Source organism: Chlamydotis macqueenii, chromosome 13, assembly GCF_036417535.1.
Source record: "Chlamydotis macqueenii isolate bChlMac1 chromosome 13, bChlMac1.mat, whole genome shotgun sequence".
NCBI lineage: Eukaryota > Metazoa > Chordata > Aves > Otidiformes > Otididae > Chlamydotis > Chlamydotis macqueenii.
The window spans coordinates 6,892,436-6,911,528 of record NC_141568.1 but is presented as its reverse complement, the minus strand read 5'-3'; the positions used below and the strand labels follow the sequence as shown (position 1 = coordinate 6,911,528).

General features: G+C 40.6%; 1 protein-coding gene across 1 annotated transcript in view; it reads left to right on the top strand.

Annotated features, from left to right (window-relative positions):
- VAT1L (vesicle amine transport 1 like) overlaps positions 1-19,093 on the top strand; it is a 58,537-nt gene that overhangs the window by 5,605 nt on the left and 33,839 nt on the right. The window contains exons 2-4 of the mRNA XM_086758012.1: positions 1,082-1,211; positions 5,225-5,440; positions 16,011-16,153. Coding sequence (XP_086614138.1) covers positions 1,082-1,211; positions 5,225-5,440; positions 16,011-16,153 — 489 coding nt within the window. The remainder of the gene's footprint in view (positions 1-1,081; positions 1,212-5,224; positions 5,441-16,010; positions 16,154-19,093) is intronic.

The window sequence follows — 19,093 nt, the reverse complement described above, 5'->3', positions numbered from 1 at the left end:
TGTCTACTTTGTCTTTTTGTTTGTTGGGTCTGTTCAATCTGTTTGTGTCTTAATTAGTATCTGACTAAAGCTCTATCTTATAAATACATCAGTAATTTTATGCATCCAGCAGTTGCTGGTATCCTGTGCATGAGTGGGACTGGCTGTGTGCATAGCTTCATGGAGTCGGGGGAGTCAGTATGCAGCGATTTCGGCTCACAGTAAATACAGGGCTGTGTTTTGGAACAATGGATAAATGCTGAAGCATATTTTAGCGAGTTAGGAGTTTTAGAAGTTTTAACTATGTATGGCATTTGTGCCAGTAATCAGTATATGCACATAGTAGATCAACAGTACCTTTTTTGGTTGTGTTTTTGTGGTTGCCTAGAAAACCACAACATTTTACTTAATAAAATTGGATAGCATATAAAAGACAAAGCAAAGATGCTTCAAGATTTTTGCAAAACTGAGACTATGGAAGAAGACCTGTTTTTTTTTTTTTTTTCTGAGCAGCAATGCAGAGGGCTCCAAAGACGTAAATAACCTTTGCAAAATGATACAGAAGTGATCCAGGAGGAACAGTTTTAAAACACCAGCCTGTCTGATAGTTAATAAGTTCATGTTGAAGTTTGGTCTCCTGCCTGGGATGAGCACAAGGATAGTTACATCGGGTTGCTCTTGGCCCAAAACATCTATAATGTGTGAGGTTTGGGGTTTTCTTCTTAATTCGCACTGTGTTTACTTGTGGGCTACTAATGCATTCATAGAAATCATAATATTTCAGTGTATTGAGTTTTTAAATGCCCTTTGTGAATTTCTACATGTGACTCCTAAACAGTCTTGTAAGCTCTGGGGCTGGTGACAGATGTGGTTGCCTTGCATGTGTACTCTTCTGCCCAGGGCTTGGACAGCACAGCGTTAAGTCAGTCTGTTCCACGCATGAAGAACATGAACGTCTGCTGGGTCCCTCTTATGCTGTAGAGCCCAGCTTTTTTATGCTGCCCTGAAGTTTTCTGGCTTTCTCATCACTTGGGTCAAGTTTCCCCCTTTGCTTTGATCTGTGGTAATAGTCTTGATTTTATATTTTTCCTGTCTTTTACAGTGGTTTGAACTTTATTGATTTGATGGTGCGACAGGGGAATATCGACAACCCTCCTAAGACGCCGCTTGTTCCTGGATTTGAATGCTCTGGAATTGTAGAAGCTCTTGGAGATAGCGTGAAAGGATATGAGGTAATATCTTCTCTATTTTCAGAGCAAGGCTAAATAATCACCAGTTCACTGAGTATGTTGTCCCTAATCTCTTCTGGTCTGCCAGCGACAGCAGCCTTCACCGCCCTGTTGAGATTTGAAAGGGCAATTTTTCCTTGTTGTTTCCCAAGCATGAGGATGACCAGTTGAATTAGTTTCTAAAGCCACCACTGTCATCTCCTTCAAATCCTTCCTGAAAAGTCACTTGTACCATGTACATATCCTGATGGCTAAGTAGGAATTGGATAGTATGACTGTGCTTTAAGAAAGTAAAAGAAATTCAGCTAACTCGTTAGGTTTCTTTTCTTGGCCATGTTTGCTGTCATCGTTGCTCTGTTCCTCAAAGCCCATGAACTCCAGCTTTTGATCTTGAGTAATGAGAGCCCCATCTACAATAAGCATTGCTTCCTACAACCATGTGCATTCATGAGACGCGTAAAATTGGGACCCTGATTCTGCGTATATGACTTATTCTGATCACTTAGGTGAAATAGGTCATTTTTCAAACAGAATAGCATTAAATGACAAATAGTTACTGTATGTAATAAAGCTTTCCTAACTGGTTGGCATTATGTACTCTTCAGTGTCTCTTATTACATATAAACAGTGTTCTGTCCTGGCTCCTGTTCCATTATTGGTGTTAAACAGCTATATTCCCTACAATCCTGCACTTTATTTCCTAAGTAGGTAGAAAAATTTTGAAATAAAAACCTGAGTTAGTGCACATCAGTTCCATCTTAGCTACTTGCCGAGACAGTTATGTCATCAAGTAATTGCATTTTCTGAATTCTTGCTGTATCTTGATCTTAAGAAGGCAATTACCTAAAATATTTTTATTTAAAGGTAAAATTTTTACTTTTGAAGAGCTGTAAAATTTCTTAGTTGAGTGAAGATAATGGCCGATTTCATTTCTAGCAGGGGCTCAGTGATGAGCTCTTCTTAGGACACTTCTCTACCTTCCCCCTCCTGCCCATCTCTGCCTTTAAACAAGTCATAATCTTCCAGTGTTTTTTGTGAGAAACAATAACTGAACAATAACTCTGCTGTTTAAAAAACTCTGCTGCTTCAGTTGTTCTGCTCTAGTTATGCTGCATATCGAAGAATATTCTGTGAAAGAATTGTAGAAAATCTCTTCTCTAGATCAGCATTCTCAGTTGAAAAGTTCTTGCTATTTTTAAAGGGTATCGTGAGGCTACAGCATATGGTGCTTTTTTTTGAATAGCATTGCACCTGACTGAATATACTGTGTCTCTTTTTAAAGTTACATCTTTGTTCTGACTACAGAACGTGTTTGTGCTCCAGTGTACTCCCTAAAATTGAAACAAGCTGTGGTATTTTATTTTTTGCATATAATCTGCATAGCCATAGTAGTGTTAGAGTGATCTAAAAGAAGGGTCGACGCTCAGAATAACTGCTCTGCACAGGTGTGAACCCATCAACAGGAGAGCGTACCATGAGGAAGATGCAAGAATGTTCTGTCCGTTTCTTTATGGATTTCTTGCACAGAACAGGAGCACACCAGATGCTTGTTTTCTCCTTGACGTGTGCTGTTACCACTGTCCGTAGCAATGGCAAAGATTGCACCCTACATCTTCTGACCTTCTTTCCCTTTGTATATCTCTTGCAGTTCAAGTCATGTTAAAGTTGTGGGCGTTTCATGCTCTGGAAAAGTTGGCCCTTAGTCCGTAGTTCCTGAGATACTGCCAGCTGTTTATTGTCTTCATTTGCTGTGATTGCATTATCTTATGACAAGTGACAGCAGTGAATGGCAGTCTGTTGTGATAGCAATGTGCAAGAACATACTGTACATTGAAAGAAAGCCTTTTTTTTTTTTATGGAATAATGGTGTAATGCCTATTCCTTTTCCCATTAAAACAAAAAGCTGATTTTTGCTGAGGCCAAATGTATCAGGCCTGATCTCTCTCAAGTTGTGGGGATGATTCTCAGGAGCTAAGGCCTAATCTGACGTGATGAGTAGGCTCTGGAGAGTGTTTGTGGTAAAATGTGGTATTTATTATTACCTGGAATCCCTTGGGAATCACCAAGAGGGACTTCTCTACATCCTTTTTGGTAATCATTTATGTTTGTTTGCAAGGATATAGGACACATTAACATCTTCACTAGCAGACTTTAGATTTTAGATGCTTCTCTAACAGGAAAAGGGAACCAGAGTGTTTACCAGTGAGGCGTTGTTAATTTGAATGTGTTTTTCAAAAGGAGGAGGCATTTTGGTGAAATTGGAGTGACAGTTCTGTTCCAGCATCCTCATTCTAAGAGAGACAAACTCTTCAGAACTGTCAGCGGCACCTTAGCTTTTAGCAAACCCGCAATATCCCAAAGCCAAAGTGATGACAAGTACTTGGGAGATCAAAATGTGCTTGTGCTATAAATGTTTGCCTGAAGGTAAAAGTGTTGTGCTTTACTCCGTTGCTGTGGAAGATAGTTGAAATAGTCTAAGAACAACCTGTAGTATTTCTAAAGCATTAGTGAGTGTTAGTAGAATGCAAGATGGAGAGTAAAGGGCGGGTAAGCAAAGGTGTTTTCGAGGGACAGCTGCCGTCGGTTTTAGTTAAAACATGAAGTCCTGAAGTTTGATGCTATTCCTGCCTTATTATTTATATGGTGGCTACACTGAAGAGCTCCTTTCATGGTTAATGATGCCATTTTTATTGGTGTATTATAGAAAGGCAAAGAGGTCTAGGACAAGGCTAAAGATGCATAGGGACTGCTGGTGACAAGCCATCATCAAGAGTTTGTAAGAGTGGTGCCTATGAAGGTTTTAATATAAATTGGCCAGGCATTTGCTCGCTATGGCTCTCCCTCGTAGCCCCAGCAGACCAATTTCTACTTTTATGTGAGTGTTTTCCAAGTCTGGTTGTACCCCTGCAGAAGCCTCAGAGCTCCAGTTGTCTTTTCTTGCCCATCTGTGGGGAGTCACTATCTCCATTTTAAAAATTCGAAGCTGCAATGCAGACCACTGTACAAAAATATGAATTTAATGTGCCTGGACCTCTGAAATCAGTTTCCTATGGGTAATCAACTGTGTCTAATATTAGCATAAAATATTTATTTCTCCATAGTGAAATACCCTTTCACTGCTGTATATTTTCCAAATAAATTTAGTAGAGAAATGTTGCATTCCAAGAGAATATTTTGTTGCTCCTTTAGATCCTGTCAAATTCGCTTTGTAGGCTTAGTAGTGCCTCAGAATCCAGAGGTATATTTCTGATGTTTCAGGTGGCTTATTTGAATTTGCAGGGTCAAACTCTGGTCTGACACGTGACTGTAGAAATGACAATAATGGCAATGTATTGGTAAAATCAGTTAATAAGACAATAAAAATGGAGAGTGGATACAGATGGTGTTATCTCCTAAATGAGTGGTTTCTGAACGCTTTCATGTGCTCCATCTACCAGGGTACAAGGCCTCCCCTTCTCAATCCACAGAGAGGAAAAGTAGCTCTAAATTAGTGTGAAGGCTGAGAAAGTAACGTGAAAATTATCTTGGGTGTAATTTTGTTTATTCCATGCATCTCATCAATATCATTATAATCTTTTTTCCTCTCTTTTTTTTTGGTAAACAAATTTCCTGGTTATTTGTAAGATGTTATGTAAGATGTAATGGTTATTATTGTTTTCATTGTTTACAGGCCCATTTGTGATTTAGGAGCTCTGCTAGCAGAGGGTGATCTTTATTAGTGATGATGGAAGACTGCTCCATCAGAGAAGCAGTGTAGCAAAAAAATGAGAGGTGGCTTTAACTTTGTTTGGATATTTTTCTTAAATTCAACTTTTTAAATAAATCCAATTTAAAAATGGTAAAAGCCTGAAGCTGAGCAGCTTAACTGCTATTTTGCCAAAGATGTGGAGCGCCAGTATCTTCACCATCAATCAGGGACCCACAGCTTGAACGGGAGAGTTGCGGGTCTCATAAAGTGCTCTCTACAGTCTCAGTTGCAACCATATCCTGAACGTTGTTTTTTTCCTTGTTTGTAGATTGGAGACAGAGTCATGGCTTTTGTAAACTACAATGCGTGGGCTGAAGTAGTATGTACACCAGTAGAATTTGTCTACAAGATCCCAGATGACATGAGTTTTTCTGAAGCTGCTGCGTTTCCCATGAACTTTGTAACTGCTTACATGATGCTTTTTGAAGTCGCTAACCTAAGAGAAGGCATGTCTGTGCTGGTTCACTCGGCAGGAGGCGGGGTGGTAAGTTGGAATTTTTCTTACTTTCCTGTCACCAAGTAACTGAAGCAGTCTGATGCATCTCAATTTCTGACGTGAGCCAGAGCCTGCAGTTTGGTTCCATATCAGACTTCCCTATGTGAGGGATTGCGGTGGAGGAACTGCATCTGTTTTCCCATTGAAACACTGATGTGAATGGCTGTCGGGAGCTTTTGGTGAAATAAAAATCCCCTCCAAATTGGTTGTCAGAGATCGAGGAGCAAGTGTTGTCCCAAACATTGCATTCCTGAACTTATGCACCTGGTACTACTTCTGTGTAAAAGAAGGTATGAAAGGAATAAATGCATGCACTTTCTGCACAGGATATTTACAGGTAACTGTAATCCTCCTTGCAGTAAATGCCCCTCCTGGAGTACTCCTGCAGATACCATATGCGAGTGTGTGTGATGCTTTCTCTGTGAAAGACTTTTTTTTCTTTTTTTTTTCTTTTTTTTTTTCCCCTTTGTTTTAGAGGGATTGAAAGCAATGGAAAGCATTATTGTGCCAACCCTGGGAAAAATATACAAATACTGAATTTGAGTCAGTGCTGGCTGCTGCTTGTCACGGTTTGGATCATTAGTAAAGAGGCGTTATGTTGCATAGGTAAAGCAACAGTAGGGTGAATTTGGTGGAATACCAGGCCACACAATGAATAAAAAGTCAGCATTTTGTGCTACCAGTTCCTTGAACTGTCTTTTAAGGAACATTTTTCTCCTTTGGAAAATATTGAAGCTTGTGCAAAGTATTAAGACACTGACAGGGGGTTTGTTTACATTTGAAATTAAGCAGTCCTTTTCCATAAGACAGATTTTACGGCCAGAGAACATTAGCAGATCTTAGCTTTTCAAACTGGAGTACCTCTTCTGTTTTATTATTATGCCTTATTTATGCTAAATTAATATTCTGTTGTCTGCTGAGGTCTGGTGGGCAGCCCCAAACACCTTATCACTAATTCTATGCTCTTAGACCTTCTTTCAGGTTCTCATATAAAAGAAGACTGTAATCAAAGGAATAAATTCATGAGTTCCCCATACAAAGTATTTTTAGCTAACGATAATCCTACTTGGAGTAAATGGTCCTCTTGGAATGCTTCTGCAAATGAATGGAATTTATAATCGTCTTATGCTTCAGCACAATACAACCTAGAGCGTTATGGCTGACTTTGTTTTTTAATATTAAATCTTTTCATGTGGTGTTTAGGACTGTTAAAGCAATACGAGGCCACACATTCAAGGGGACTGTGTGTTGTACAGGAATTGAGAGCTCAGCTTTAGCTGGAAGGCCATTTGCCCGGCTAACACTGTACGGATCCAGGCTGAGCATACAGAATTAGCAAAACACTCAGAAGCAATCCCTGCACATATACATGTCTTTAGAGAAAATGAACTCCTTTTTTATTTCTTTCTCTCTTCCTCTGTCTAACCTCATTTGCCTCTGTTATTTCTTCCTCCTCTTCCTGAAGCACTGTTAATGCTCTGCCAGCTCCCATGTACTCTCCATCACTGGTGCCCAGCCTCTGTGCTGGGCTGTTCCTGTAGGGAGCTGCTGGCTTCCCTTCTTTTATTGCAGTTGGTCAGTGAGCAGTTTTTGACTGATCCTCTGCCATGGCTGCTTGTGGGCCTTCTCTGAGAGAAGCTAAAGAAAGGATGGGTCCTGGTTGGCTGCCAGGAGAACAAGGAGAAACCAGATCCATCACCTGCTAAGTAGTTAAATAAAACAGACTTTCCAAGGGAAAGAGCAGAGATGCAGGAAGAGCAGCCAAGTTGGCCAATAACTGGTAAGGGTCTGTGTGTGCTCCCGGGGGGAGCGTATCTAAGAGGGAGACGGGGCTGGCTGGCCTGCAAGGCAGGATGCTGATCGCTCTGTCACAGGGAGAGTGCCTCACGCAGCGTGTCGTTCCTGGTAAGGGAAGAGCCTGTATCGCTACAACTGGAAAGACTTTCCCCATTGCTTGATAGATCCTACAAGTGAAATACCACTCTGGAGATGCATGGAATCTTTTCCTTCCTGCTAACTAGACGTAAAGATTTCAGAGAGGTCTGTGTTACTCTTTAAACTGCTCTAATAATCTGTCTGTTAATCCTTTGAAAAATGTAACAGTCTCAATTGAACAAATCATTCTCACAGAGTTCTTAGTTAATAAAACAGAAAACTGGCACTGAAATTGCTATGGGAAAAGTTATTTTTGTGCTGTTGCTTTAATAGAAGGCCCATTCCCGCTTTCAGCAAGTGGGAAACCTGTCCACTTTGTTTCTAAATGTCATAGAAATTCCAGAGCACTTCAGTGAGACAATAGGCTCCCTGTGGGACTAGAAGTTTGTAATTGTTCCTTTCTCATTATGCAAGATCATTATTATAGCTGCTTCAGGCAGTTTATGAAAAGGAACTTGTTACTTCAAAAATGTTTGTGAGGTTCTTTGTTCTGGCTCCCCAGTCCCCTTTAGGAGGATCCTGCAGCTTTGTTCAATAAATTAAGTCAGGGAAAATTCTCTAGGACCTTTATTATTGTATTGCCTCAGTTTATTTATGTGGCCTTATTTTCTTTTATTGGTATTTTTGATAGTGAGGTAACTGTAGCAGTTGACTTCCCATCTGTGCCTGGGGCGTGATTAGCACGTGACGGTATCCTTTAATGTCTGACAGGATGCTTTAGATAAGTCAGTTTACTTGTTTCCAGAAGTTCCAGTGGACATCAGAAGATGATGTTGAGAAAAAGGAAATGTACCAAGATAATTTGTCTTGAAAAAAGTCTCACATACCTGTCTCTCTGTTACAGAGGCTTGGATCCTGTTCCATATACCAAATGAGCACCTTCCCTGCCACCCACTCAGCTAAAAGGTCAGGGCATCATGTGATCTTCCCTGGCTAGCTGTAGGGAAGCAACTTGTCTCTCTGAACCAGGAGGAGAGAGGTGGACACTCCAACTCTGCTTCTGATGCTCTGTAGCCTGCCATCTGAAGAGGGAGACCTGCTGTAGTGCTTAGAAAGGGGGTCTGAAAGGAGAGATTGTATTTGCTTTTGTTTCCTAGGGCCAGCTTGTTGATTTTGATCGTTTGGAAAGGGGGCTGCTTTGAGGGTTGGTTTGGTTTTCCTGTTTCTTCTTGAGATAGGGGCAGTTAAGAGAGACTGACTCTCAGCCCTTGACCTGCACAGTGAAGTAGGCTGGAGAAATCTAAGGGACCTTCCAGGAAAGCATGGTGCACTCACAGTTGCATTGCATGGTTCAGTCAGACTTGGACAAGAAATCAGTACCTTGCAAAGCATTCTGATGCCATTGCTCGAGCTGCTACTGACAAAGTCTCGCAAGGACAGTGGTTGTCATACGCTCTCTTTCAGGCCTTTGCTTGTCAGGACACTTAAGCAGGAGGACGGTTTGATAGTTAACAAAAGATATAATTGTGTAATACAAATAGAATTTAAATGCTTAAAGCTAAGGAAAAGTTTGTGTCCTTCTGAAATGATTGCTAAAATGAGAAAGTCAGCTAACACTGAACTTGAAAAACTTCATATTATCCATGCATAGAAGTTAATGCTCAGAAACATAAGTTTGCAGTAACATAGGCCAATATATATCCTACAGTAGGTCATATCTTAACTGTAAAATGCTGTAAGTAATGCTTGACTGTAGGACAATGGTAGAGTAGCTCCCTTCACAAATACACTCCCACGACTTGTTTTCAAGTGAAGCAAAGTGGTGCCTGAAGAAAATAGACTGAGAAAACTGAGCAGCAGCAGGCACCCCGCTGCGACTGATCTGCTGTATGAAGCAATTAGTTCTTTAAAATGAAGACCGCTTAAGTTGGTGCATTCAGTGCCAGTCACAGCACAGGCTTTTATGAGATTATAAAGTTGCTCTTAAAATTATTACTGTAAACTTGTGAACTCTATCCTGGATTAGTTGAATTAGTATAAATACAGAACTATTGTATTAAAAAAACCAAAAAAAAACCAAAAAAAAAACCCACAACAAACCCACCCCCAAGAAACAAACCTTAGGCTCTTCTCTTCTAACTTTAATAAATCCAGTGTGTGTCTCTCTCTATGATATCCACCTGGAAAATGAATTCTTTCAGGGATTTAGATTTGTGAGATACAGCCATTATGCCCATCTGCATATTAGTTTGCTCTTTATGTACTTCCTATTCTGAATATTTAGAGCACAAAACTTTGGTCATTTACCAAGATTTTGTAAACACTTCAATTTCATCACTTAACCCCTCAGACTCAAGGCAGAGTTATTAGCCAAATCTTTAGCATTTTGATCTTACAGATGCTAAAATTAAGCTGCCTTTCATGCAGGAGCATCGATTGCTGTCCTGAAGCTGCGATCTGATCGTCCCTTTCAGGCTCAGCAGCAGAGGAAGTGCAAGCAGAGTAAGTTAGAGCAGCTCCCATGTTTGAATTTGAAGGGTAAATCTGACTTGGCAACAGATTTAGGTCATCCTGGCAGACTGGTTACTGCTTGGCAGGAACCTTCTTTTTTATTGTGTCTCCCCTGCATAAATTGCAAATATTTGAGGATGTGTTCCAAACTGAATCACTGAAGTGGTGATATTTCATCTGACAAAGAACTGGCAATCCTGAGTAAATCTAGTCACCTGCTATTACATGCAGCATATAGGAACCTTTTCAAGAGAATTATCAAATTCTCCTTAAAAAAAACCCCTATGTGTTTATCCCTTCAAAATCCCTCTCTTCTGTCTTGCTTGATGAGACATCTTTCTCAATTTGCAGTCTGTATTTGTGGCCACTTAATGTATCTTTGATTATTCTGCTCATGTTGTCCATTAATTAAAATTAGCTATTCTTTCCTCTTCGGGCACTTCTTTAGATCTTTTTGGTAGGATGTATGTGAGCTTATGGCTAGAACAAGCTCTGAACCAAATTTCTCCTTGGCCTGTATTTTTCAGGCCGAAAGCAGGTTGGTTTGTTCCTACCCCTTCTCTCTAAGGTCAGATGTCTGTTTCCTTGGTCATCCTGCAGATGCTGGTCCAGGCAGATACGTACACATTTTCTGGGTTCTGAGCTGGTTGGCAGCAAAGGAGCAGTAAGCTGGTGTGAAAGCCAGAGCCTTTTAAAATAGGTCTCACAGCATCCTTGATCCTTTAAACATTGTATGGGTAGACTGAATTTAGGTCTGTCTGCAGCTAGCAGGTAGGAGCACATTAAATAGCACTCTCGTCTTTGAGTCAGTCCTTGAATGTGAATAATTAGAATTTACTCTGTTCTCGTGATGGTCCTGGCCAGCATAGTGCACAATGGCATCGATACTTCCCACTTTGCTGAGATCTTTACTCAATACCTCCCAGGACCGCGCTTGCTATTTTCATATGAGCAGTTCATAGCTGTTCTGCATTTGATGAATACACCGCAAGTGCTTTCCTCTTATTTCATCTCCAGCAGCCAAGGAAGGGAATAAATCAGCTCACACAGAGCTCTGTAACCAAGTCTAGGCTGCTTTAAGTACCCACGTAAAGCCAGACAGGGTATCTCCACGCTGAGCTGCTCTGTGCCGCTGGATGCTTCTGAAGCGATGGATGTGCTCCCTCAGCAGCTCGGGAGAGTCCCGGTGCCGTGCCCGAGTCTATTTCCAGACACTGCCTCAGAGCGTAATCCGTTAATCAAACACAAAAGCCTGGCGAGCCATACACAAAAAGCAATTTCCCTGACCAAAGCAGGCTGCACTCTCTGAAGGCCTGTCTTTGCCTCTTGCAGCCCTGCGCTCCCCAGAGGACACGTCCTTTCCCTGAATCCCCTGCTGAGTCATGTCACAGACAGGCAGCACTTAACTCTTCCTTGGCTGTTCTGCCTTTTCAGATGAGAGTTTATGTCCGCTGAGCGAGGAACTTGGCTGGGGTATGTTCTCGGAGCCCCACTAAACTGAAGAGGATTTATACGAGATGGAGATTCAGCCCTGAGTTTTGGATGCACCTCATCTGCACAGTTTTGCAGGAGGGAATGAAAAAGCACACCCTACTAATTGTTTCAGAAAATAAGAGATTTTGAGGGTAAAAGAGATCATTATCTGATGGTGACTCTTTCTTCCCCTCCCTCTGCTCCAAAACTTATCTGCAGTGCACCGAGTGTAGCAGATGCTGCCCTGTGCTTGTTCAGGAGTAACATTTCAGTTTGCCCACTCTGCAATGTTCACCTTAGTGTTTGGTTTCCAATTTCCTCTGCTGTAATTGGAAAAACAACACCTTCAGGAGATGGAGTGTTGTGTAGACCAGAGAAAAGCTTTCCTTGATGCCAGGAGATCAGTAGTTATCTTCTCTTGCAGTTTTCTTACTATGTTTCTGTACTGCGTACCACCTTCAGCTCACATTCGGTTCCAGGCAGGTTTCTTGTGCAAGATTAAGTCTGAATGTTTTGTTTTGTTGTGGGTTTTTTTTTGTTGTTTTTGTTTGTTTGTTTGTTTGTTTTTTTAAATGCTGTAGCACCTCTGGGCTGCAAAAATATGTCATAGAAATGATAATTTCTTACTGATGCTGTTGGTTCTAATGGATGTAGTTTTGCAGAGTGGTATCTTTTAGATGGTTTGTTCTCTCCTGCTATAAAGCTGGGCTGAGTTTACAAGGTAGCAAAAAAGATGCTTTCTTGAAAGTGTACTGATCTGTAACTGCTGTGCACAGGTTACTCATCACACTGAGGTCTGGCTTGTGCCAGCAGGTCAGACCCTTTTGGGCATCCACTAACTTATACCCCTTATTTATATTTCATCCAGTGTTAAGTTAGCATTAATAAGCTAATTAGATTAGTAAGTTTTCTTCTATTCATGCTTTCTATATTGCCTTTTAAATGTCAATGACCTTTTTTTTTAACTTTGTTCTGTGCATTTAAACAATTTCAATCTATTTCATTTTTACTTCTTGAAAATCTGCCTTTCCATTCTTTTATGTGATTATCTCAGTATGAGAAGTTTCCAGTCCTACAGGTTTGAAGTTGGGATTTAAAGCAAAGGAGTGTAAAGAAATCTCATTCTTTTTACTGGATCTAAAACGACTATAAGCATATCAATTTACAATGAATTCTGTAATAATCATATATGTAGATTAGGTTCAACATACTGGTTTTATAAGTTGACAGGATACCTGGAAAAAGAGTCCATCAAACAGACTTTGAAGTTGAAGAGACACAAGACGCCTATGCCTGGTCCAGTATTAGGCAATATGTTTCATTTCCACAGAACACTTTAGTCCCAGTTATTAATTTATTTGAGGACTCACTGTGTGGAGTTCTGCATGATAAATGGTATAGAAAATATATGTATTTTAAAGGAGATTAAATTTTAAGGGCATATTTTGTAACCATGTCTGTCCCTTCGGTGAAACAATTGATCCATTTTTTCAAAGACTGCTAAATCCTGTTAAAGGTAAAATTAACTCTCCAAGTGAGAACTATTTTTTGCCACTTACAAATTTTCTCAGGTTCAGGAATCTAGTCTGTACTTATGTAGAAATTTGCATGGTATATGAAAAATCAGATCTGTGAAGAGTTTTGTTTTTCATTTTTTAAATGAAAAATCTATCTAATTAGACACCTTCTCAGCAGCTTTTAGAGGTCATACACAGTTTCTGATAACATGGTGCCTACTTCAATATCCATGTGGTCTCCATGGTGAAAGCTGGTAGCAGAGATTATGTGGTTTTGTCTGGACAGGGAGGAGACAGAAAGCTCCCTTGTCTCTGTCTTCCACAAAGCAGTTTTTAGGAGGGCAATGGCTTTGAAATCCAAAAGACGGGCCAGGGCTTGTGTGCCCTCATCATCAAGGGATGCCTTGCGGTGAGAGTGCGTGGTGGGACAGGAGCCAGCATGGATACCTCACCTGCACCTCCACAGCCCTGGGAAAAGCATGTTCTTCCTTCCAGCTGCAAAACCCCTCTGCATGCTTCGTTTGTGAACTATGGACCTTCTGAACACCGGGGCCTCACATACTTGCAATTAAAATGTATAGCTCTCTACACACTGGCTGCTAATCCAGAGGCAGCTAGATGACTTGAGGGATTAGAAGAGATTTAAAAGTGACTTGCGTAGCCAGGGTGCTGTTTTGAAGCTTAGTTGAATTCCACAGAAATTAGTGAAATGTTTGAGTTCATAGGTTGAGTTCAATTCTCCTGTTTTGGTGGGGAAAGCATGAAAGGTCCAATATCAGCCTTTTTCCCAAGATTTCTGAATAAGAATACTTTGCACCAAAATAAGTAAGAGTCAACATCAAATTAAGATCTTCAGAAAGCTGTAGAAGAAAGTTTTGTGGAATTGCCTCAGAATACCTCAGTGATGTTGTTCATCCAGTCATAAAAGTATTGGTCATACGAGTGAGTTTTAGGCTTTAAATATCTACAGAAAGCTGGAAGGTATTCTGATGGGGGATTTTAGATAAGCTTATCTCCGTGGGAGGAGGGAGGGGTGTACTAACGAGTTTGAGTCAGGAGGAAAATCGGTTATGCACATCCTGGGGTTTTTGTGCATTTCTGCTATTTATCTGACTGTCAGTTTAAATGTTAAATCATCTTCTGCAGGATAAAAATCAACATGTTTTCTACTCTAATATTTGACCTTTTAAATGTTCAGTGGTTTTGATTCAGTATATACTCATTATCCCTCATCTTCCCAAGTTAGATTGAAAATGCAGAAAATGAGTTGGAGAATAGATCAATACCGTCAGATTTTCACTCAACTAGCATACCTTGTAAAATACTAACTTATCTAAATCCCTGTGGATGATGGTTTTCTGGGAGATGCAGAAAGTGAGAAAAGAAAATTGCTAGTGAAAATTACTAAGAAAAGGAGAGATGCAAAATCCAGATTAATTGTTCTTCTAATTTTATGTTTCAGTATTTGTGGAGGCTAAAGTCTGGGCTTCAGAATGAGACTGTAAGTAGCAGAGAAATGAAAATGAGAAGAGTGAAACTTTTTCTGATCCCAGGAGACATTACATCCCTTCTCCTGCTCTCTTCTCTGTATCTCTTGGTACCTGTCCAAAGGATCACATAAACTATGCCTTGCTCTGTAGCTGTTTACTGACTTATCCAGTAGCAAACTAATTTCCCGGATGCCACCATGTATAAGTAATAATATTGTCCTCTCTTGTGATGCTCAGCTCAGAGGATTGTCACTAGCAATTACACTCAGCATTATATGTGAGGATGCCAAGACCCCCAGGGTATGCAGGGCTATCTAATTATTCTACTGTAAATAAAACCCAAGCACTGATTACTGGTATTTACATACTGATAATCAGAGTTTCTGGCTGTAATTAACAGAAATGTGTTTATCCGTGGATGATTTTATTGGTCATGAATGTAGTTTACAAATCACCATCTTTTGGCTGTAAATATAAGTAAGAATCTGCTGAATTCCATCAGACATTATTTTTAGAATGGCAATGCCATTTCTTGCTTCTGGGCATATCCGTGTAACTGTGTGAGCTCCAGTGGAACAGTATGGTTACAGCAAGAGGCAGGATGTGGCTACCAAAAGTCTGTCTTCCATTTGTTAGTATGTTAAGAGTAAAAGAAAACTCAGGGTTGTAAAAAGATGATGTGTTAGGATCTTTTTGGAAATCTCGATGGCTCAGCAATTATGCAGCGCTTCCTTTCTTCTCTCAGCCTCATGAAATTAGAGGTTAAAACTTAGAGAAGTTAAAGCCTTCTGGGCCCAAAACTGGAAGGTTGAAGATGGACATGTGAATGCACAAATTCTCTAATGCCCCAAGACCTACCTGAACACTGACATCTGATTGACTCCACTAGAGTCCTGCCCGGATGCAGGAAGGATACAGTAGGAGAAAGATTTTCCTATACATTCTCTAGGCCTTTTAATCCCCTTTGCTGTTTTGACCGGTTTTGAGGTTGTTTGTATACCAACTTGCTGTCTCCCACTAAAACCATAAGAAAATGTGGTTGCTTAGGAATGGTGGAGTACACGCTGTCCTGGTCCGCTAGACCTTCTGTATCAGGACTGCAAAAACCTGAAGCGTAAAAGCTGCATCTGAGTACCAGAGGAGCCAAGTACTTTTACGTTATCTGCCAGAAATTCTGTTCTGGCATCAGGTGCTGCAAGGCCTTCCCCGTGAGCAGAGAGGGCTGGAATCACGCGCAGAAGCGGTCAGCACCGTTCACAGCTATGGAGTGCAGAGAGGACTGCTGATGTTACTCAAGGGGCTCTGGGGGAAGTGCACGTAGGACGCAAGCGGCAAATGAGCAATATTTCTCTAGCACTCTGAGTAGTTGTTTTGGTGGTCCTTGTAAATGAATGCCATTTCCTTTGATGACACTGCCTTTCTTAAAAGATCAAGAACTCCTCTTTTCCAATATTTTTCATACATTAAATTACTTTTATCCATGCAGTTGCTTTGTCTTCAGAATATCCTTGTGATTTAAGTGCAATTTTTTTTTTCCTGTGGCTGAATTTTATTGCACTGGTAAGAAATGAGTTTGGGAAGTCCTTGCGTGTGTTTGGTCTTGGATTTTGCTGTGTCATGAGTGAATTGGCAGCTGCAAAGTCTGTCAACCAATTTCTCTGTCAGTGAACTAACATAACAATGTGTTTGCAGGGTCAAGCTGTCGCTCAGCTCTGTTCGACTATTCCCAATGTTACTGTTTTTGGAACAGCTTCATCTTTCAAACATGAAGCAATCAAAGACTCACTAACTCACCTGTTTGACAGAAATGCAGACTATGTTCAAGAAGTAAAAAGGTAATCTTTCATTTTCCTGAGTAAAGGTTGTATAGGATCTGGCAAAATATTATGAAAGACACCGGGCTGATCGTATTTTTGGGAAGAGTTTGCATTTGTGAGTTTGGGAACTGTAGTTTATTCCAGATATTCCGTATGTGCACTACGAGGGACAAGATAGCAAGCATCTCCCTATTTTTTCATAAGCAACATAAGCTTTGTTAGTCCATGTTCATACTCAGACATCTGTTGCGAGCAAAGTAAATTAAGTGAAAAAGAATAAAAGTCTTAACAGAAGGATGTACTTTGCATGTGCACGTATGCATATCTGCATATATAGTAGCTCACTGTAATGCACTGAGTAAGATATTTTCAGTGGATCTGTAAGTTATCCAGGTTTTGGTGTTCCCTGGTGTGTTTCTACCTTCCTGGGTTTTTATCCTCTGCCAGGGATTGATATCAGAGCACATGATGTCTGTTTTAATTTCAAGTCCTTAGCTTTTGTTTGTTTGCATTCAGATTAGAATCATCCTCTTGCCTTTTGAAGTCATCATGTGTGTTTCCATTTATGTGTTTTCAAATACTTTGTTTTCCAGTTTGTCTGGTTTTAGATATTAATATTGATACATACAGGTGGCAAAACTTTAGAATTTATAAGAAAAATCTTAGCAAAAAATGTCTCATTGATTTTACTTGTCAGACAGGTAAGAAGAATATTTTCCCTTCATCTTTTATCTGTTAAAATACTAGGTTATGTAGCTGGGCATAAACAAGAAATTTCTCAAAGGGACACCCAAGGGTAGTACAGCTGACAGGCTTCCTGTCAAACTTACGCATTCTTCGGGGTGACATGCAAAGTCTCAGAAGGTCTCGTAGCACGAGGGTTACTGACCCTCAAAGAGGGCCTTCAGCGGGCTTTTGTTTGAGTGGTTAGCAATCCAGACTGGTGTTGGAGGAGAAAGCAGGGCATCTTGCAACTGTTTCTGAGTTTCTGTTCTGCTTAAGAGAACGTTTGAAATCATCTGTACCAAAGGACATTTTATATCAAAGGAAAACTTTACCATATGAGACGTTTCACCAAAAAAGACAGGACTTGTCCAGCAGATGACACCGCTACCTTTTTCTTACAGCTCAGCAGAATTGCAGCATATTTCTGCAGCCCTTTGATAGCCTTTCTCCTGGAGAAGTATACATACCTAAGTGTTTTGCTGCCCCTGGAAAGTTGCTGTAGTGAGATGAAGACTGAATTCTAGCAATCCTCACTTCACAAACATCGATTCAGCAAGAAAAAATGGTTGAAAACATTAATCAGGGTTCAGCACCAGCCTTAATCCTAACTCTTGGCAGGGGCAGCAGAAGATATGATCTAAGGGGGTATGTGATGTGGGAGCAGATACAACAGAAATCAATGCTTAAAAAAAAAGGATCAAAGCCCCTTTAACTTCTGGTAACTTTATGATGGCAGATAACATTGGCTGCTTCTGCCCTTCATCAGGACAGTTCTGCTTGGGACAGTTCCCTGACACCACCCCTGACTCTGTGTTACAGAGCGTAATCTACTGAAATCAAAAGGGATCTGGTTCTGAAGGGGTGGAATTCTGCTCTGTTAAGTCTGTTAAAATCCCTTTTGATGATCCTGCATTTTCACATACTTTTTCACCTCTCAGGAGACCAATGAGGCAGAGAACCAGTGAGTACAAAAGATAAAATGTAGATGCAGCAAGCTGTTTTGTGCTCTTTCCTGGTATAGAGGTGTGTAGTATTAGCACAATTGATACTCCTGGTTAAAAGTCACAATTGGCACCCTGTAGAATATACCAGTACTCTGATTTTTTGCTCAGATCCATATGTTTTCACTTTGCATTGAAAAAATACTAAATAAAAAAAAATAAGGTGGTAATTCTGAGAATGTTATAAAGACAAATGGAATTTCTAGGTTGTCTTTTGAAAGAGGCAGTGGGGTGAACAGCGTAGTTGGCTGGTTTGTGGATGCTAGCTGCATACTGTGTTCTGCTTCAAATGTTTGGCTGGCCAGCATGGAAGACAGCCAGTCCCTTTGCCTGCCTGCTGTATACTGAGTCGGGGGGAGCCCTAAGGGAAGGGGAGGCTCTTCCTGTGTTGAATCTGTGAGCCGGAAAGGGTGGGCCCGTGGTTGAGAAAGGGCAGTGGTAGGAACCTGCTTTACTGTAGGCACCTGGGGTATTTCAGGGAAGAGCTTTCATCAGGGAGCCAAGTCAAAAAAAAAAAAAACAAAACCCAAACAAACAAACAAACAAAAAACCCCAAACCCCAAGCAAATGAACGAACAAACAAAAACCCTGCATGATATGGACGTGGAAATGTTCCTTCTAGAGAATGAGGAATCAGTTCAACCATGGAAGCCGCTGAAAGCAGAGTCATTATTCATTTACAGCGCAAGCTCATGCGGTGGCCTGCGTATGAACAGTTTATTACCCCGCATGTGGCAGCAGTACCAAAGGGGAAAGTTGTCCGGTTTTGCTGCTGTTTGTAACCAGTGGATCTTTAAGTATCACTTTTGTTTTGTGAGGAAACAGAAAGGTGCTTTATAAGCCATAAAGCTGTACCTCTTTCCTGACTTCTGATTGCATTTATACCACTGCAGAAGGCACGGTCATCCAGGGCCGATCAATGTTCCCAGGGATTAGATGCTATTGACTGCCCCTTAAACCTTTGATAGTCTCCAGGTTGTCATTTTCTTAGTTATTTGCATAATTGTTTAAGAGCATTAGTCAAGGATTTACTACTGCTTGGGCTATTTACTTGGTTAGGATGTAGGATATTAAACTTCGATCAAACTAGTGATAGGATTTTGCAGGCTGATGTTTTGTCAGGAAAAAAAAAGAACTAAATCAGGATATTTGGATGTATTTTTTTTTCTTCAGCGTCATATTGCCATAGCATTCACAAAGCTATTTATGGGAAGATTATAAATATGCAAAC